At 42.1% G+C, this 22,133-nt stretch overlaps 1 protein-coding gene across 4 annotated transcripts in view; it reads left to right on the top strand.

The window, feature by feature from the left end:
• ACSBG1 (acyl-CoA synthetase bubblegum family member 1) overlaps positions 1-22,133 on the top strand; it is a 78,544-nt gene that overhangs the window by 24,512 nt on the left and 31,899 nt on the right. For all 4 annotated transcript variants that reach the window (XM_089671453.1, XM_089671454.1, XM_089671455.1 and 1 more), the window contains one exon: positions 17,908-18,028. In XM_089671453.1, coding sequence (XP_089527579.1) covers positions 17,908-18,028 — 121 coding nt within the window. The remainder of the gene's footprint in view (positions 1-17,907; positions 18,029-22,133) is intronic.

Here is a 22,133-nt window from a genome sequence, read left to right as displayed (position 1 = left end):
ATAGTCTTACTTTAAGGCAAATGCAATTTCTGGCCATTTACTTTAATAACCTTTTAATGTTATAGCAAATAAGAGGTCCACAGGTGCCTCTGTGAAAGGGCCTACAATATCAATAGCAAGCTTTTCCCAAGCAGAATTGGAAAATGCCACTGGCTGCAATGGTGGAGTGTGTGAATGACAAATAATGCAAGACTGAATGACAAGTATAAGTAAGTCTATAGTCTTTGCTTTATTCTCACAATTATTTGGTGACTCTCATGTACAGGTTGTACAAGGCACATTCTCCAGGTCTTTGGTAATAGTAAGCGATGAGGTCCACAGATAATATAGCTATCAACTAAGGACAGTTTATGTTAAATCTTGTAGTATGGTCATAAAACGGGGCTCAGTTTACTTTCAGAGTTGTCCCACAACTATACTTGTACTGGGCATCAAAAACAAGCTTGCTTAAACTGAGATGTGGAACGGCATCAATATCAGTAAATATAACTTCAAAAATATAACAACTTCAACATTCTTATCCTGTGTACGAGAATCTGCAGGTATGGGAAACTGTGACAAACAACCAGCACTAACTTTTTTTAAAAACACAATCTGATGACAACACAAGCCAGGTAATACACTAGGCTGTCTCGGTAAAGTGTGGTAGTCGCTGTGTGCTATTGTAAGCTTGTGTTTTTATGAATGAAAGCCCTTTCCTCCAGCTACAATCATTCACAACACAAGCTGACAGTTTCCACTTTCAGTGCACTGAATAGCAAACTGCGGCTCCAGACTGTGTAAACTAAACAGCACAGATTAGAAAACAGCACAGCTCTGTCTAACAGCTTATGGGCTATGCAGGCTCCATGTGCACTGCTTGCCACCGCTCTCTCTTCCAGAGCGGTCACTCAGAAACTCATCTCAGTTGCATTGCATGACCGCTCAATTGTCAGATGAAGTAACACAGTGCTGTAAAGCAAAAAATGGCCTGATCAGGAAGGGGGATAAATCCTCTGGAGGGAAGGAGGATAAGAAGGGGGCTAGGGGAACCTCAGCTATGAGGAACGGTTGCAAACACTCAACCTATCCTCCTAAGAGAAGAGACGCTTAAGAAGAGATATGGTCAGAAAATACAAAAACATAAATTACATATGGTAAATACAATGCCCGCGGGCCAAATTTGGCTTGCCAGGCCATGTCATGTGGCCCTCACACTAGGGGCTTTTTTTCTGCTCTCTGCTATTGCTGCCTATGCTGCTAGACTAGTACACTAGTACAAGAGCCAGGCTGGGTAATTGAGATGTGAGTAAGCTTTGGAGGGAGAAGATGAGGGCTGTGGAGGGAGATGTGTGCGGGGCTGGGTGATGCAGGAAAGTGATGTAGAGGTCACAGCCCTACACTCTGGACATAGCTCACACTCCTGAACTCTGCACTCTGTGCACTCCTGAACTCTGCACTCTGTACACAGTGCACTACCTGAACTCTGCACTCTCTATGTAGCACACTCCTAAACTCTGCACTCTGTTCACTGCATACTCCTGAACTCTGCACTCTCTATGTAGCGCACTCCTGAACTCTGCATGTAGTGTACTCCTGAACTCTGCACTTTGTACATAATGCACTCCTGAACCCAACATGCTGTACGCAGCACACACCTAAACCCTGCACTTGGTACACAGCACACCCCTGAACTCTGCACGTAGTGCACCCCTGAACTCTGCATTCTGTATGTGGCACACCCCTGAACTATGCACTCTTTACGTAGCGCACCCCTGAACTCTGTACTATGTACATAGCGCACCCTTGAACTCTGCACTCTGTACATCACATACTCCTGAACTCTGCACTCTGTACATAGAACACTCCTGAACTCTGCATACATAGTCTTACAGATACAAATGGCTCTTTGGAGCACAACCAAAATACTGATTTGGTCTGTGGTGAAATTGAGTTTGACACCCCTGATCTAAATGATAATTCTAGTATTCAGGAGAAAACTATTCTCTTAAGAAGACATGCAGCCACTCAGTTAATGACCTTAAATTGTGTAAGGGGTTATTTACTGTTAGACCGGTAAGGATGTGGAACTCCTTTCCACAGTTGGTGGTGTCAGCGGGAGTGTAGATAAATTAAAAAATCTTTTAGATGTGTTTCTTAGCAAATGCAGTCTACAGGGATTTGAGAAATGGTAGTGACCTAAAAAATATACACACGCATGCACAAACATTGAACTGGATGGACTGGTGTCTATATTCAGTCTTGCCAACTATGTGACTATGTAATCACTTTCTGCTTAAAGGAAGTAACAAACAGTTCTCTAAAAGTCTCATGGATAGCTCATTCAGCTGCAGTAATTGTCTAATCTGACATGCCGTGTCTTCTCTCATTCTGATATATCTACTCCATATCTCATATACAAGTCCAGCAAAGCTCCTTTCACATATATCCAAAAGGGAGTTTTTGCAAGGCAATTATTACACACCTGGGCAGCCTGAAACACATGATAATATAACGTTGGAAAACTCCCTTTTGGATATGTGTAAAAAGACTTTCTGGACCCTTAATACATCACATATTGTTACACTTTTACCATGAAATGGAATAAGCATTGAGCAGTGTATCATCAATAGAAGCATATATAGGGATGTTTGGTGAGAGTATTTATGCCACTTTTGGGGTTCAAAAGCCCTCCTTTTTCTTATTAGTTTTTAAAAGGTTACAACACTTAGTGGAGTACTTTTGAAGCTGCATTTTTTTACGTGATCACACATATTGTTTACAAAGTTCTTTTCACAGTCCAGTGTGTAAGGGTGCTTCTGATTGGCTGAGTGTTAGTGCCAAAAAGATGCAAGTCCCCTCTTATGATATAACAACAACCCACATGCTTGTAGCCCTTTACCTCCGGCATAATGAGTCCAACTCCTTGCCAGAGGCCTTCCACAACATTCCAGGCCATTAGCTTTTACATTCAAAAGAATGGAATGTCCACACAAATATAGTGCCTGCACTTTGCTGGTGTTCTTCAAAAGATGGCAATGACAAATCACATCACATGGACATTCTATCCAGAGTCGCTTGCCCTCACTTTGCCAATCACACATTGGGTGGACGTACCATAACAGTCATCATGTGAAAGCAGCACAATACACATCAATTCCAAGCCATCTTCCCTTTTTGCACAGTGTCTCTCCTTCCCAGGGTCATCCGTACCCACTCAGACTTCACCTAGGCTCTATGAATCCAGCTCATGACTCTCCGCATGTTGTTCCACAGACAGTATAGCTTCAGCTGCTCCTCTACCTCAGTACACTTCTCCCAGGACCTCCAGAGGAATAGTACTCTTGACAGAGAACACTTGGCCTGGCCTAAAAGGCCTTTTGGAACTTGCTCCACCAGCCATAAAGAGACAGTAAGACATCCGGCTCTTCCAGGTGCAGAGCTATCTCACCCTGTTCTCTGCATAGCTCTAGGTATCTGCATGTTGGTGGGTTATCTGGCTCCCAAGTCCCACTGCACTAGGCTCCTCCCAATCTGATATGTATATATGGGCACTAACTCTACCCATTACATCACTACAGAAATGCTTGTCTAAAGGGACCTACTGTAACACCCAATGGAATTGTTGTGATATGACTATCTACTAATTGTAGATCTAGTGTAGTATAACAGTCCCTACCTAGTATGGTGCCTTTATTTTACACTGTAGAATTGATTGAAATTTTACAGTTACTTGCAGTCAACCAAGCACAGGAATAGAGGCTCTAAAGATAACTAACCGGTTTCAGAGTGGGTGCAATAAGTGGTTAATTTGCATGCAAAGTACTTTTGGTCAGTTTCCTCAGGCAATGTAGAGACAGCAGATCCTGTATCAAGCATTGGGAGAATGGTGTGGCCCTTGTTAGCAGTAGTAATAGTGTTACAGGACAGGTAATCAGCTGAATGATCTGAGAGAATAACTGGAATTTGCCGGTTACTAAATAGGGGCAAACTTAAAAGCAATCATGTAAAGCAGATTCCAGAAGGCAAAAAACCTGCATACACTGCAGAATCTAAATATGAAAGATGCACAAATATGGATTATTAACAACAATGTCTCCGAGACTCACTCAGGGTACCTTGTGCTTGAATAGCCTATTCTCTATAAAAATCTATAGCAACAGAAAGTCTACCTGGGAATCACTACTTTGGTAAAATAGTTTTCAACACAGCTACTTGCAATTCTCCCCATAAACAGCCTCCATTACAGTGAAGTCCAGGGTAGCTCGTAACACAAGCTGGAGGGATCCAAGGCCCAAAGAGAAAGGGCCACCCCACTGGAATGGGAGTACTCATAACAACCAAGGAGGGGCTTTCCACAATAACTGGGTCTCCTAGAGATGCTGTGTGCTATTAGGCTTCGGCTGACTGCCCACATAGTGGTTGCCACAGTAGAGGGCCTCTCACCTGGCTGAAGATCACTAGCCTAGCTACCTCTGCCTCATCAGGTGTGGCCACACTAAGATGCCAGGGAGGGAAGCAGATGAATTCATAATTCCTGGGTATGTCCTAGAGTCCAGGGAGTTGTGGGAAATAGAGTTAAAGGGGCTGTACCTGCATCTGTGCTACACTAGGTAAAGTGCAGAAAACGTTTGTCTAGAATGCAATCATCCTATTTATCTAAGCTTAAAGTGATACTGAACTGACATAAATCACATATACCATGTCACTGTATTTTGTTTTTTTTTTAATCTTCTAAGTACCTTTTTCCTGCAGTGTTTTTGTGTGGTCACATGATCTTTCCCCATTCTTTAGCATCTGCAAGGAAAGACCCTTGGGACGGGCTTCTCTTACCACAGTATGAGTCTGTCTGCACAGCCCTGATAGGTGCTGTGCCAGTCACATGACTTAAAAATGTTTCAGAGAGCAATTCAAATTAAATTATAAATATAAAAAAACTGTTTTATAGCTCCCTTTAAATCTTTATTGAACATCAAATGTGATTTTTGTGCATTAATATGGCGCATGCGAAGTCAAAGATGAATGAAGCCAACTTTTTTTTTTGTTCAAAAGGCATCTGCATCCAAGGTTCTTTTTTTTACTTTACAGGTATTAGCAACTACATTTGACATATAGTACTGAATACTGATTTATATTAAAACTAAGCTTTTTTGCGAATGTAATCAATCGACATACTATATCCTATATGGGGACACAGAAGATGTGAGGGACAGCTGAAAGCAGATTCAACAAGGTATATTTCACTCTCCACTCTTTAGTGGATTTGTGACTATGCACATTCTGTCATATAGCGTTTAATGAGAGCTGTTCATACTCTGGATTTAATGACACTTTAAAGCGTCATTGCAAAGAGGAGTCCCCTACTGATGTTGTCAGCTCCATCTCACCTGTGGGTGGTCCCCTAGCAAGCCTGTGTCTCCTGCTGTTGCCTGTGTCTCCTGTGGCATGGTACTGCAGATAGGGACAGCGGTGGATCTTGAAAGGAGGCAGGTAAGTGTTCAGGAGAGAACTAGTCAAACTTTTTTATACCTTAAAGCTGAGCCCCATCCAAAAGGGGAAGTTCCGCTTTAAAGACTGGTCCCCTGCTCCCCATTAAGGATTGGCACCTTTGGGGGGCAAGGGGGGGAGTGGGTACCCGAATTTGACAGGTACCCACTCCGATCACCTAGGCAATCGGAATTGGAAGGTGTCCTCCCTCCTCGTAGTCTTTTGGGACACGTGACATGTCCCAGAAGACTACAGGATCATTCAGGAAGCGCAGTGCTACTTGCGCATGCGCAGTGGGCACCCAGCTGTGAAGCTGCAAGCTGTCACAGTCAGGTGCCCACACTGAAGATGCCGGTGCCCAGGGAGAGAAGACGGCCAGTAAAACAGGATGCAGGGGACACACCGCGGGACCGAGGGACAAGTGAGTGTGTTTTTTTTTGTACAGTTTTTGTAGCTGTTGACTTTTGTTATATGACAGCGTGAGTGGAACTCCGCTTTAATGCAGGGAATGCATTAGGGTAAGAAACATTTTGCCTTTAGAATAGCTTTAAGATTGTAATCTCTGGTACAGTAACTTCATGTAGCAGTAGATGTACAGCTCTTTTTTTTTTTTTCAAATTGTTCCATTTTCTTGCCTTTACAGCACTGTGAATTTTTGCAGGGCACACATAATAGGTGTTGAACCACACCTGTTCTGTATATTTGCAGATCTGCATTACAGTTTAGGTTAACCTGAAAGAGCCCTATGAGGGGGAAATTCTGAATTCACAGCATGTATGATTCCAGTTGTCCCCTGAGGGTTTTTTGCTTCAGCCACAGCAGTTTCACTTTGGTTTTAAATTTCATAGCCTTTGCTAGCGTTAAAGGATACGTTTAACTTTAGTAACATGTTACACCTGTAAATGTTACCAAAGAGCACCTGCCTGTGCCCTTCCAATCCCCCACTGTGACAGCAGGTGAGGGATCTTCGCCCCTTCACTCACTGTTACAATTTAAAAAGAGTACGGCCAGCAGTGGTAAGTGGTAAGTCCTTCTGACTAGCAGGTAGGATGTAATTCTCGAAAACACGAATCCAAGCAGTAAAAGGCTTTGTAGACTCACCAGGGTGTGAAAGAAAATATGTAGACTACTGTAAAAAAAACAACAAACATCCTCATGATTAATTAGGGTTTTTTTCTTTCTTTTCTGTGTGATTTCATATTTTTGTATTAAGAGTTTTCTTGTAAGAATACTGTCAGAGCAATATTCTTTTTAGAAATCATGTATTTAAAGCAGAGTTCCACTCACCCTGTCAAAAAATAAAAGTCAGCAGCTACAAAACTGTAGTTGCTGACTTTTCAAAAACAGCCACTTACCTGTCCCTCGGCCCCACGGTGTGTCCCCCGCAGCTCGTTTCATCTTCAGTGTGGGCACCCGGCTGTGATAGCTTGCGGCTTCACAGCCAGGTACCCACTGCGCATGCGCGAGTAGTGCAGCGCTTCATGAATGGTCCTGTAGTCTTCTGGGACCTGTCACGTGTCCCAAAAGACTACAGGAAGGGAGGACACCTTCTGCTTCCGATCGCCTAGGTGATCGGACCGGAAGTGGGAGCAGATACCTGTCAAATTCGGGTACCCACTCCCCCCCCCCAAAGGTGCCAATCCTTAATGGGGAGTGGGGGAGCAGTCCTTAAAGCCGAACTTCCCCTTTTGGGTGGAGCTCCGCTTTAACATTACAATGGAAATGTGTATGAAAAAAAGTTGATAAAAATATTTTTTAACCAAATGTATTTTTCAATATATGTATGATCCTATTGCTGCATTAAAGTCCCTTTGGGGGTTCTTTGGGTACATGCATTCATATAGGGATGAGCAGCCATATACTCGACCCTTTTGGTCATGATTAATCGTATTCTGTACTCTGGAAGTGGCTAAAGAGTGCCTTATTACAAGTTCAGTCCAGTCTATAAAACACTTACAGCCTGAGTGTATCTTAACAGAAACAGGAATTGGAACTAATTTGTTCCAAGTATAGAAAGCATTATATATGTAAAACTTAAATAGTGACATCTACAGGCCAGGGGTATGAACACCACAGCTTCCATGTCCAGATTATGCCAACCAGTGTGCCTTTATCATACAGCTCTTTATAGCCGCTACATACTGTATCTGTGGTGCATACTGTATTTGTACAATTCAGTGACTGCATTCTACAACCGCACAGTGTTCTCTCCTCATTAAAGCTGTATTATATCCAAAAGCAAACAATTATTATATTGCAGCTTACCAATTCTTAGATGTGATGGCTGTATTACTCTCCTCTTTGAGGTTTTCCTTCTTCTATTTTTATCTGCTGATTCAGCCAGCATGTCTGCTGTCTTTCAGAAGCTCTCCAGCACAATGCATCAATTTACATGGATGAGACCATCCAGTTACCACTGACAGGGATGATTAAAATTACCAGCTTTTATTTATTCATGTAAAACCTTTATCCCAAAAGGAAAACTGTAACTGATTAAAATGTGTGAGTTGAAGTTTGGCTTACATTTTTTATTGTATTCAAATCTGCTTATACATATAACACTCCCTTCCCCCCCAGACTGACAATGCTGCTGTCTGCTGTGTCCTGTGCTTATTCCTCCAGAATGGTGTATCAGTAATACAGGAGGTATGTTACTGGGTAGATCACCAGGTAAAAACACAACGGAAAAATATTTTAAAAAGAAAACAGATGCAGCCACCACATCCAATGATTGGTAAGCTGCAATATAATACATTTTTAGTTTTAGGTTTTCTATCAATTTAACCTCCCTGGTGGTAATCCTGAGTGTGGCTCGGGGTTAATTTTCAGTACCAAAAGCGGTAACCCCGAGCTGCACTCGGGATTACACTGTAGTATAACTTACCTTGTCCCTGCGATCCCACTGTATCCTCTTCCGGATTCCCTTCCCTGCTAGCACCATGACGCAGGGGGGCGGCACCAGCTGGAGATTCAAAAAAGTAAACAAAACATGACATACACACAATACATTGTAATCTTATAGGATTACATTACTGTATCAAACCATTTCACCTCAGTTTTGTCCCTAGTGCTTTGTCCAGTGCCCTGCCTGCACTTTTACCGTTCTTTCTGCCTGGAAACTGGAGAATGTCCATGGCATCCATGGCAATAAATTGTTGTGCATATAAATTGCTTTGATCCACAATCAATACTTACAGATCTTCTGTGAAAAACAGCTCCAAAAAAATCAAGGGGAGTAGTTAAATTTGCTGTTTCAACCTGAATTCCAGGTTGGGCAGTGAATGGTGGAAGTACAGGTGCTGTAGAATTTGTGGGCTGCCAATCGGTATTTGCAAGCACATCCAGAAGGATACTTGGGGCTCTATGGGCCTGTGTGCGAATTCATGGTGGTTGCGGGACAATACTTGTGCTCGCCACCGCACCAGCTTGTAACTACACTTATGGGACTCGCCACGTTACCAAGTGATACTGCAGTCCTGGCATTAATATTATTATTATTATACAGGATTTATATAGTGCCAACAGTTTGCTCAGCGCTTTACAATATAACAGGAGCCAATACAGCAACAATACAGTTCAATACAAAAGGGTTAGGAGGGCCTGATCCTGGAAGCTTACAATCTAAGAGATATGTGAAAGATCAGGATGTACTAGGCCACTAGTGCTCGCCAGTTCATCAAAAGGTAGAGCGGCACTAGTACTGGCACTCTGCTGCATATGAGAGTCATTAAAATTTACCGGCAAGTGCTAAAAGAGATCAGGCCTGATTCTGCCAACACTGCGGTTTTGTGTGTAATGTATCAAGTGACAGTGACCTACTGACACTGCACTTTCTGGGGGAGAAGGGGGGGGGGGGTAAGTGTAGGGGCTAAACGCAGGTGCTGGCAGGTGCCGGGGCTGATCCTGCTAACGCTGTGTTTTTGGGGACGCTATACTAATCTGAACGCTTGTATAGTGCTGATCTGATCAAAGATATTGATCTGTTCAGACACTATACTAGCAATGGAGGTTTATTGTGTATGAGCGTGTTCCTGGCAATCAAGGTGTTAAATGTGATTACTGGTGTACTGAGGAGCAATCTGACGCTATCTGGGAGGGGCGTGAAAACCATGGGAGCACGAATCACATATATATATGTGGTTTTGCACACCCGTGCCACCCTGTAGCAGTATTTCTGCTATAGGGCGGTCAGGAAGCGGTTACAGAAGCGGTTTGTGTTACGACATTGCGGTCATGCAAAGCTGCACCAAAATTAAATTTACGTATTTTTTTTCCCCGCGAATTGAGCTTTCTTTCAGTGGTATTTGAGCGCCTGTGTCTTTTTTATTTTTTGCACTATAAAAAAAGACCAACAATTTTGAGAAAAAAAACAATATTTTGGACTTTTTGCTATAAAACATGTCCAGTAAAAAAAATGTAAAAATCAAATTTCGTCATAAATTTTGGCCAAAATGTATTCTGCGACACTTCTTTGCTAAAAAAAATCCCAATACGTGTAAATTAATTGGTTTACGTGAAAGTTATAGCACAAATGGCGGTATAGATACTAATAATAGCTGCGATCAGCAACTTATGATGGCAATCAGCGACTTATGGCGGCGATCAGCGACTTATAGCGGGACAGATGTAAACATATGTCCTCATATGCAGATTTTTGGACTTCTGGTTACAGATCTGAACGCAGTGCATGTTTTTCCACATGTGTGAGTATCTCCATTAAGAACAATGCAGCTAAATTTAGTTCCAAGAACAAAAAAATGCATTAAATATTTTTTTCTATGGACATATGAATGTAGCATAAAGAACCACTATGGTCCTTTGTGAATTTGCCACAATAAACAGTGTAGCAAAGTTTTTACTATCCCTAATGCTTGGGTGCATTATTAAAGTTGCTGAGCACAACAGACCAAGACATCATCGCACCTTCAAGCAGTTAAAGATGTTTGCTCTAGGCAGTGGGAAAGATGAATAGGGAATACCCATACCAGCCTTCTCTTGTTGCCTCTTATAAGTAGTAGAGGGCACACATGGAATAGTGAATGTCAGATGAATGGAGGACTGAACAATGAGATCCCCACATTTTCAGCTGTAGGAGAGATAATATGTTAACCACAACATGAACCAAAAAAAGTCCAACGTCAAGAGAAACTTTTCTCCTGAAAATATTAGCAACCTGATTCAATGGCCTCTGGACTGTCTGAGTTACTGACCTATAGCACATACTATACATATTAAGGCATGGCATTTATGGAATGCTGTCTGTCTTGTTATCACTGCTATATGGTGAGAGCGAGAAAACCGAGAAATCAGAAAAACAAGAAAAAACTAGTAAAAAAAACTAGTAAAATAAGAGCCTAAAAACAGTGTTTGTCTGCATGTCATGATTTTTTGTATTTCTCTGTGTATTTGGTTTTTTATTTTTAGTTTTTTTTTTCAGTACTAGTCATTGTACACTTATCTTTGAACATACATCTCAATGTTATACAAGGTTTATAGTTAGCAGCCATTTTCTTTCACTGCATGCTAATTTCAGGCAAACGAAGGCTGTAAATAGTGGAAAGTTTGTTGCTTCTGAACTAGCATGTGGTATGTGAGTTGGCATGCCACTGAAACACCAGGGCATACTTATTAACCCCCTCCCCCACCAAGCCCTGGCATCCTTCAACAGGGTATTTATGCCTGGGGGGGTATGAAGAACTGCCTTATCACATGACCACTGTGTTTGGCTGGTAAAATGGTCACATGATTGGCAGACAGTCCTGCCGGATCTTGATCATTGCTAGAGACTGGGAGCTGTCTTTGACATCTTGTTTGCTTTGCTGTGAGTGCGCAGTTAGTACACTCTCAGTACAGAAACCTCACCCATCTATGGACGCACATGTGTGGTGTGTGGTCATTAAAGACCACTCTCTGTGTTGCTGCATATATGGGTGGCCAAAGATTCAATTAAATCTAAAGGCTCCGGTATAATAGTCTAAACAGCTCCTGAGTCCAGTTTCTATGTGATGCACAAGCCTCATAATAAACAAAAATGTCCTTAACCATCCCTGACTAAACCAAATCCTCCTTTATTTGTGTCTCACACTCTCCCCCTCCCAGACACTGCAGCTCAGAACAGGAGGTTTTCAGCAATAGAGACAGTGCTGTCAATCTAAACACTGGGCAGGACTAGGTGCGGTTACGTTTTGAATGACAAGCTACAGACTTGTCAGTCAACAGTGACAATGCTGACAGTCACACCCCCTGTAACATCTTCTCACCCACTGTCATCCCATTTGTGAATGCTGCTACAATATTGAGATGAACATTTTGGATCCATTTGGACAGAATCTGCTCCACCTTTAGCATGAAGCATTGAAAATCTGGGGATCATATATTGGATAATTATTAAATGGAGTTACAGTACAAAGTGGAATGTGCAGATATAAATGCAAGTGGCGTCCATTAAAAAAACGGAAAAAAAAGTGTTTCTCTGAAGCATTTGTTGTGTCCGTAGATTTTGACTTACCAACCTTACTTGATGTTTTTTTCTGCTGCTATTTTTCTCCTGCTAGCTCTGACCCATTTGGGAATATAGGATTACAATTTCTTATCAGTGTCTCCTCAAGTTTAATCTTTTGTATGGACTTCAGTAAATATACACTATATTGCCAAAAGTATTGGGACGCCTGCCTTTACACGCACATAAACTTTAATAGCATCCCAGTCTTAGTCCGTAGGGTTCAATATTGAGTTGGCCCACCTTTTACAGCTATAACAGCTTCAACTCTTCTGGGAAGGCTGTCCACAGGGTTTAGGAGTGTCTATGGGAATGTTTGACCATTCTTCCAGAAGCGCATTTGTGAGGTCAGGCACTGATGTCGGACGAGAAGGCCTGGATCTCAGTCTCCGCTCTAATGCATCCCAAAGGTGTTCTATCGGGTTGAGGTCAGGACTCAGTTGGGAGCATGAAATTGTCCAAATGTCTTGGTATGCTGACGCCTTAAGAGTTCCCTTCACTGGAACTAATGGGCCAAGCCCAACCCCTGAAAAACAACCCCACACCATAATCCCCATCCACCAAACTTTACAGTTGGCACAATGCAGTCAGGCAAGTACCGTTGTCCTGGCAACAGCCAAACCCAGACATGTCCATTAGATTGCCAGACAGAAAAGCATGATTGGTTACTCCAGAGAACACATCTCCACTGCTCTAGAGTCCAGTGGTGGCGTGCTTTACACCACTGCATCCGAAGCTTTGCATTGCACTTGGTGATGTAAGTCTTGGAATCAGCTGCTCGGCCATGGAAACCCATTCCAGGAAGCTATCTACACACTGTTGTTGTGCTAATCTGGCGGCCACACAAAGTTTGGATGCCTTTAATTACTGACCCTGCAGGCAGTTGGCGACTTCTGCGCACTGTGCGCTTCAGCAGGCGTTGACCCCACTCTGTCATTTTACATGGCCTACCACTTCGTGGCTGAGTTGCAGTTGTACCACACTTGAATTCACTGAGCTCCTGAGAGCAACCCATTCTTTCACAAATGTTTGTAGAAGCAGTCTGCATGCCTAGGTGCTTGATTTTATACACCTGTGGCCATGGAGGTGATTGGAACACATGAATCCAATGATTTGGTGGGGTGTCCCAATACTTTTGGCAATATAGTGTATGTTCTATCTGCATGTAGTATGCTGGCTTTTTAAAATAATGGATATTTGAAGGTGCCATAGTTGGCCAAGTCCTTTGGCAATTGAGGCAATGTGATACAAATTGCTGACTTTGTGTTTGCAATGAAAGTCTGTTATCAGAATTATCAGAATTATTATCTTGCAGTAAATTAGGAGGAGCATACCACTACAAATCAGAAAGTGTGCATGCAACATGTAAATATGGCTATTTCCATGACCATAGTATATTGCATAATGACATACTGAAAATAGAAACATGGTTTTACCACATACAAACAGAGTATTTATATTTAGTCAATTACATCTATCTACAATTGTGCTAAAAAATTTGCATCAATGCGCCAATAGCACAAAAAGGCCTAGTGAGGCATGTAAGGGTGTTGCTGGGCATATTGTAACCTGGCTTTTTTGTGGAATTAGTGCAGGAAAGACTTCTTTCTGGCAACTCAACAATGCAGCTCAATTTTGTTCAAGTATCGTAGTATTGTGCTCTTTGAAACAACCATTACATCTTTTTCCAGAGCAGCATGTATTTTTCCTGAGGTTACCTGTGGGTTTTTCTTTGCATCCCAAACAATTCTTCTGGCAGTTGTGCCTGCAATCTTTCTTGGTCTACATTGTCTTGGTATCAAGAGATCCCTGAATTTTCCACTTCTTAATAAATGATTGAACAGTACTTGCTGGCATATTCAAGGCTTTGGATATCTTTTTTATATCTTTTCCTTATTTATAAAGTTCCATTACCTTGTTGCGCAGATCTTTTGACAGTTCTTTTCTGCTCCCCATGGCTCAGTATCTAGCCTGCTCAGTGTATCCACATGAGAGCTAACAAACTCACCGACTATTTATACAGACACTAATTGCAATTGAAAGCTGTGGGAAATTAGCCTTTAATTGTAATTTTAACCTGTGTGTGTCACCTTGTGTGTCTGTACCAAGATCAAACATTCCAGGGTATAGAATCTCTTGATCATGGTCATTTGGGTGATTTCTGTTATCATTATGATTTAAAAAAAAATCTAAACAACCACCTGATAATAAATGGCTTCATATAATCACTATCCTTAATTAAAAGACAGTTTTTTGGCATGGTTAGTCATATTTACATTATCAATGCCAAAATGTCACCATTTCTGCCAGGGGATGGAAAATTTGAGCACAACTGTACATCAGCATTTCTAACCCTTTTTTTTAGTCCTGGCACCCTTCAAAAAATGCAAAATCTATCCATCCTTTTATGTACAAAAATGGTCTTGGTGTTTTGGAATACGGAACCCAATAATGAGCTTAAAGTAGAACTATAGGCAAAACTTTTTTCAACATTTTTGTTAGAGTAAGGAAGAGTTATAATTCCTGACAGTTTTCTTCATCATCTGTGTCCGATTGAGAAGATGACTTTTCCGGGATTATCCCAAAATTAGGATTCTCTTTTACTTTCAATGATAATGGTAAACAGGACAAATAGAATGGAAGCACAGACCGCAATAAAAACTGACATGTTCTAATCCATCTGCAGTCTGTCCAAAACTGAAAAAAAAGTTTTGCCTTTAGTTATACTTCAATTCCTTGATGCCTATTTTCTTCATATTTCAATCATCCCTCACCATATATATGTGGACCTCTGTGTATGAACTCCCTCTTTTTCAGTAAAGGATATCCTATTTGTATACTGATCTTACAAATGTTAACTTAAATTATCTAACAATCTTGTGACAATCTTACCTGGAAGCAAGTGTGCTTTGTTTTTTCTTCTGTATGCCTGTACACTTTATAAAGAATTTATAAAAAAAAAGATGCACAGTCTCAACACACCGCAGTCTAAAATGTAAAATACATAAATAAAACTTATCAGTGGGAAAACTGAATCTTGGATGATGTACACAACTGCCTTGATGAAATTAACTTTACATCAAAAGCCCCACTCCACATCAGAGGTTCCTCCAGCACATCAGGTTCATCCAGCTCTGGCAGCATGGCAAAGGGTGGGAGCAGGAGGAGGTCTGGTGGAGGTGGACTTCCTTCTTTTCCTGAATGCTGGGGAGAAAACCTGCATGCTGCCTGCCTTGAATCAGAGTCATGTATTTCCATGGCATGGGCAAGCTGGCTGCCATCACCATAGCAAAGAATGAGACTGTGCGTCCTGATCCTTAGAGTGTTATTAGCTGTTACAGTGTAGGTGGCCTTGACACTGATCCAGGGCAAAGTAGTTCCGTGCTTGTAGCACCATGGGAGAACCAAGTTGCCACCCCAGGGTGCCACAGCACTTCGGTTGAGAAACACTGATCCACAGTATGTATGTAAAATAGATACAGTATAGAGCCCATTTTAACCAAAATAAAACCATATCAAAGGGCCCCCCCCCTCCTTTTACATTAGAGATCTCCCTTCACATCAGAGGCCATCCATCAGCTCAGAGGCCCCCAATCATGTCAGAGGTAACCCTATCACATCAGAGACCCCCCTCACATCAGAGCCTTCCCATTGCATCAAGGTCCCACCATCAAAGAGCCTCCTAATCACAGAGCTTTCCAATCACACAACCAACCATCACAGAGGCCCCAGTCACACAGCCTCCCCATCAGAGAGCCCCAAATCACAAAGTCCCCTCATCACAGAGCGCCCCAATTTCAGTCTGCTCTTCACATCACAGACCCATCTTTTGGCTTCAGCAGCACAGCAGTGGGTGGGAGCAGGAGGAAGTCTGGTGGATGTGGACTTCCTTCTTTCCCTGAATGCTGGGGACAACCCAACATGCTGCCTACCTTCGGTAAGACTCGTGTTGCCATGGTGTGGGCAAGCTGGCTGCTTTCACCAACACAAGGAATGACACTGTGCTTCCTGGTCCTTAGAGTGTTATTGGTTGTTACAATGTGGGTGTCCATGACACTGATACAGGGCAAAGTAGTTCTGTGCTTGTGGCACCACAGGAGAACCAAGACGGCACCCCAGGATGCCAAAAGCACCACAGTTGAGAAACACTGATCTACAGAATGTATGTAAAATAGCTACAGTATAGATCCCCGTTAAGCCAAAATAAAACCAGTACACATAAGATGAGACTTGATCTCTACTCCAACTCTCTTTCCTTTCCTTTTTCTCTCTTTCTTGTCTTATGTCTTATATTTGACTCCCTTCCTAGAACACTGGTGAGCACAATATTTTATAACTCTTCTCAGCCACAGTGGGCTCCATTCACTAAGCATTATATTACCACATCTGAGTATGCAATAACATACCGCACACTGTTTTTGGAAAAAAAGTCTCAATTCACAAAGAAACGCTACTTAACCTCCCTGGTGGTATTCCCGAGTGTAGCTCGTGGTAAAGTTTCAGTACCACAAGTGGTAACCCCAAGCTACACTCGGGCTTACCATGCTGCACTGCTCCAGGATCTGTTCTTCTCTTACCTTGTCCTGCGCTCCCGCGATGTCCCTCCTGCAGTGTCCCTGGCAATGTCCTCCGGCGGATGCCGGCATCTGTCTTCTGGGTTCCGTCCCCTGCGACGTCGGGACATACGGGGACGGAACTGGCGGGAAATTTGAAAATGACAAAAAGTGACATTCACTAAATTCACTAAAATCACATAGTAAAACATTACTGTATCAAACCATTTCACATACATTTTGTCCCTACTGCTTTGTCCTGTGCGCTGCCTACATTTTTACTGTTCTTTCTGCCTGGAAACTGAGAAACGTCCATGGCATCCAAAAAGCGTCCCTTTAGGTCAAAATCGGTTTTGGACCAGCTAGAGAACAGCGATAATAAATTAGAACTACTTGCAGAATTGAGTGATAATGATTCATGGGGGAATTCGTCATCAGACACTGAAAATTATTCTGCGACTTTGCTCAATGATGTGCGAACTTGGCGCTATATTTCAAATTTCAGTGTTTTTGGTTTGATTATATTATTGAATTAAATGTATTATTATTATACTATATGATTATTTATTAAATTATAATTTATGATTTCGTGTTTTAAATTTTATCATACCCGGGATGTTTACTAGACTCTTGTTCGGACAGATTTCAATGAGTTATTCCTAAAAATTACAGGCCTACAATAAAAAAAATACATATTTCCATGCAAAAAAATGTACTGCTTTGAGCACAGAAATATGGAGATAATCAAACCGCTAGGGAGGTTAAATACCACGTGCATTAATTACCGTATAAAACCGCACAGTAAGTTATTGCAAACTTATTGCATAACGTCAATTACCACTCTAGATTTTCTCCTCTTCCTCCTCTACATAATTTCCAATTCCATGAGATTGGATTCAAAGGGCTCCATCTTCTGTGCTGTGCGGTCTGCCAGCCTCCTGAGAGAACTCCTAAGTGAAATCCAGCTGCCATCTGGACCAGTTTGTACTTTCCTACCTATCTATTTTATTACACCAATCCCTGATCTCCTGAACCAGGTCTTTGACACATTGCATGCCTGGACCACTACTTAATTACCACATTTAGTTATTTGTTTCCTTTAGTGAATTGACTTTAGCACTGTTTTATGCGGTATTTACTAAGCATTTTTGTTTTTTTGTGGTGAATACCACACAAAGGGATAGTGAATTGACATTTTCAGGATCGCATGTGAGATGTGGTCACGGGACCGACATACCACTTGAGATAATCTTTAGTGAATGGAGCCCATTGTTCTGTATAGATTTATTGAAGATAAAATAATTTACCCAGTAAACATTTTTTATTAGACTATGAGGCCAACCAATGCTGCAGAAAATCTGAAAATGTTATGTTTGCATAAAACTTTAGGGGAATTGCTACCGGGATTTATACGACCAGTTCACCTGAAGCATGCCACTATGTTGCCAGTGACTGCAGAGCAAATATTATTGTGGTTGAAAATCAAAAACAGCTGGAGAAAATCTTGCAGGTAAACATCAATTTTAATCTTCTCCATGTACAGCAGATACCATCTTAATATCTTTATAAATGTGGAATAATCCAGACCTATCTATCTTCAACACATTGTGCCATTATTACCCAGTTTACGCCAGTATTCATGAGCATACAACGTATAAATTCATCATGAGCCAACAGAGTCTTCATCTTCAGCCCTGTAATTTTAGGATATCTTTAGATTCAGAAAAATGACATTTTAAATCAAAAAGGTATAGAAATAGTTACAAAAGTACATAGATATGCCTATACAGCTTGGACCAGCTTGTAAATCTATACTTGAGGTACCGCTGGGGAAGCCAACAATCACTTTAATAATTAGCGCTACTACAATGATAGCTGCCATCTTCTGGTTCCTGTGCCAAGCGGCTTCTTCACATTGAGAGGAAAGGGGGTGTTGGAGAGGTTGCCACTGTAGTGAGTGGAAGTGTGTGTTCATTGTGTTAGGTCAAAAGATGAGGTCAATTGAGATGTAGCCAAGCTGTTAACATTAACAGGGATGTTAAAGTCACCAAGAATGATAGTGGCTATATATTTCAGAGGAGAGAATGTAGGGTAACTAAGAAGAAAAGTCTTCAAAAAGCATAATACTGGTCCAGGAGGCTCATAAATCACTGCAATCCTCAGAGAAAGTGGAGCAAACGAATACAGTGGGTATCAAGAGAATAGAGGTATAGGGAGGGAGGGGAAGGAAGGACTTGGAAGGTGCTCACTGGGGATAGAAGGAATCGAATCCATCTCCACCTCCTTTCTGTTCACTAGGTCTGTGTGAGTCCAGTGGAGAGGGCAACAGGAGAAGCTGAGTTAGTATCTTGAAGTCAGGTTTCAGTAATGGCCAGTATATTAAAGCAATGGGAGATAAAAAAGGTCATGAACAGATTTGAGTTTGTTACAGACAGATCGGGCATTCCAAAGGGCACATGAGACTGGGGGGGCTGGTTTTTGGGATGCAGGGGGACAGAAATTAAACGATAGTGATGGGCCGAACACTCCTCTGTTTGGTTTGTGGTCAAACATTCAAACCTAACGAAAGTTCGACCGCGAACTTTGAACCAGGACAATTCACTAAGCGTTATCTTATCGCATCCGAGTATGTGGTAAGATACCGCACACCATTTTTCCTAGAAAAAAACTATTAAAATACAGCATGAGCTGGTTTATTAAGATCCCCACTGACAGCTGAATGTAGTGAGAATTGCCCACAAAAATAATTTGCAAAAAAGCTGGATTGGGTCCCCCCCACCATCCATACCAAGCCTTTCAGGTCTGGTATTGATTTTGAGTGGAAACCCAACGCCAAGATTTTTCCCCCCCCCAAAATCCCTACCAGACCCTTATCCAAGCATGGTCAGGAAAGGGGGGGATAAGTGAGCGCCCCCTCTTCCTGAACCATACCAGGCCACATGCCCTCAACATGGGGGTGTGCTTTGGGGCAGGGAAGGCTTCCCCCAAAGCACCTTGTTCCTATGTTCATGGAGGGCCTCTTCCTCAGTGGTTGTAGGGGTCTGCAGGTGGAGGCTTATTGGCTTATTGGAATCTGGAAGTCTCCTTTAACAAGGGGGGCCCCAGATCCGGGTGCCGCCATGTGAATAAGTATGGGGTACATGGTATCGCTACTCAGTCACAAAAAAAAGTGTAGTGTAAAAAATTACAGTAGACTGTCTTTGACAAGTCCTTTATCATAAACTAAAAAAAAAAGTGCCCTGAAATAGATCCAACATCAATCACGAGGCCCGCCTCTACTGCCGACCTGAAAAATGGAAGAAAAAAAGGCTCTGGTCCCGCTGTTTGACAACTGCTCCAGCCTCACAGATCTTAAATATCTAAGACGGGGCCACCTGGCGATGTCCACCTGGTGACCCCACCCCCTTGTGACGTCATCATGTTCTGTGATCGGCCAAAGCATTGCACCTGACCTGTGGTCAGGTGCATTGCTTTGGCCAATCATAATGCACTGTCATTGTGGAGTGCGACAGGCGAACATCCCACAGAACACCCTTACCGTTCGTGTGCTTGCAAACTCGAACATCAAGTCCAACACTATTAAATGGTGTGGATTGCGGCTTTTGCCAGAAGAGGAAGGGTGGGGGAAATCCCCAGAGATGAGGAGATGGAGGGTGAGGAAAGTATGATGGAAGGGGGATGTATATGAGCACATATACCTCACTGTCCTGTTGTTTAGTTCAGAATGTGGTTTCAGTATTTGAAGGTGGTGGTTGCAGTAAAAGAGATAGAATAGGAGTGAGGGTGATATATAAGCTGTGGGGTGGAGAGGGAGGGGTAAAGTAAGGACAATTTGAGGACAGAGAACACTGATGTAAAAAGGAAGAGTAGGGGGAGCATTTTAGAGGGAAAGTAGAGTGGAAATCAGTATATCAAAAACAGTGCTGCGCTAGTACCATCATGATGAATGTGATCCTAAATATCATAAAATGTTCCACATACTTTAACAAAATAACATATTATATTATAACAAATTATGATACAATATATTACTGTACATATATATGTATATGTTAAGTGTCAATGAGAAATGTACCAATCTCACGTAACAAAGTCCAAATATAAATCCGATCGTGAGCTATGAGATGTGCGTAAACACCAAAACTTCACCTTCGTGTAGAAATATTCAGCATAAATCCCAGTGCCAAACCATCACCAGGTGAACTCTCACCTCAAAAATATGACCTCCCACCAAGTGTTTGGTCAACAGCGTTTTTTGGTCCTATCAACGGGACCAAAAACAATTCCTCCTCTCCAGTTAAGGCTCCACTATATTATGCATATTTCCTCCTCCTCTCAGCTCTGCTCCATAACATATAAAAAATTTTGCAAATAGTGCCTTATCCTTGACATGTTTTATTAGTAAAACCAACAAACATATTGCACTCACATGTATAGGGTTCCAGCCTATCATCTTGTAGATCATCTTGTGTAAAGCCTTAGAACCTCATGTATGGGTGTACTTGCATGGGTTCCTATGGGAGTCCAAAGATGGCGTCCACGCCGGAAATGACGTCACCTACGCGTTGTGTCACTGCTCACATGACTTCACCCCTGATGATTAATATATATTGTTTGTGTGATTCATTATATTCACCCATTTTGATGTTTAATACTGGTATAGTGGTTCCTACTGTTATTTTTTTGAGTGTATTGACACAGAGCACCATTTTGTCACTGTTTCAGTAGGTCATATCTCCCAGTGTTGGAGGCACAGTATTAATTTCTCACTATATATTTATATTGTGTTGTGTTGCACTTTATACATTTACCTTTGTGGCAAGGTTTTCACTGTTTGTTTGTCATATATTATTGTATGTTGAGATTTTTAGGTTTAGTTTGGTAGAGAGCGCTACACCCATTATTTTCATTTATTTCAAAGATGAGGCATTGTTTACTCCCACTGATACCAGGACAGTTTCTTCTCCCACTGGCCACAGTGACCTAAAGTCAGAAGGACAGTAAACTGGCCCTTCGTTTTTAAACTTTGGAGACCCCTGGTTTATGGTGTGAATCTGCACTGTTATTGCTTCATACTTAGGAATTAAAAATGATTGAGTCAGTTCTATACTGCATGCACTAGTCTGTATGGCACCAGCAGCAGGACTCTGCCCTTGGGAATCACTGATTTCTGCTATGGCTCAGCCATTTTTATCAATGTCTAGTCACCTTTGGCAGCCAAACACAGGATCTTTATGCTGACACCTAAAGTGATATTAAAGCTTCATTTAAAAAAAAAAAGAAGTCATACTCACCTGCTTTGTGCAATGGTTTTGCACGGAGCAGCCCCGATCATTTTATTTTCAGGTCCCCCGCTGACGCTCATGGCTTTTCCCCCTTAACCAGTCCCCCCAATAGCAAGTGCTCGATGCTGAGCCCCGCTCTATGAATCCATAAGACACATAGAGCCGAGGTTCGGCCCTGCCCCCTGCACTCTCCTCATTGGCTCACTAGCTGAGATTGACAGCAGCGGGAGCCAATATCTCTTGCTGCTGTGTCTCAGCCAATGAGGAGAGAGACTCCCGTGCACATTGCTGAATCGTGAGAAGTATTGGGGGGCCTGTGGGGGGAGCAGC

The sequence above is a fragment of the Staurois parvus genome, unplaced genomic scaffold, assembly GCF_062004578.1.
Source record: "Staurois parvus isolate SC_StPar_1 unplaced genomic scaffold, SC_StPar_1.0 ptg000105l, whole genome shotgun sequence".
Classification (NCBI taxonomy): Eukaryota; Metazoa; Chordata; class Amphibia; order Anura; family Ranidae; genus Staurois; species Staurois parvus.
The sequence above is the reverse complement of the archived record's forward strand: the minus strand, read 5'-3'. Positions and strand labels throughout refer to the sequence as shown.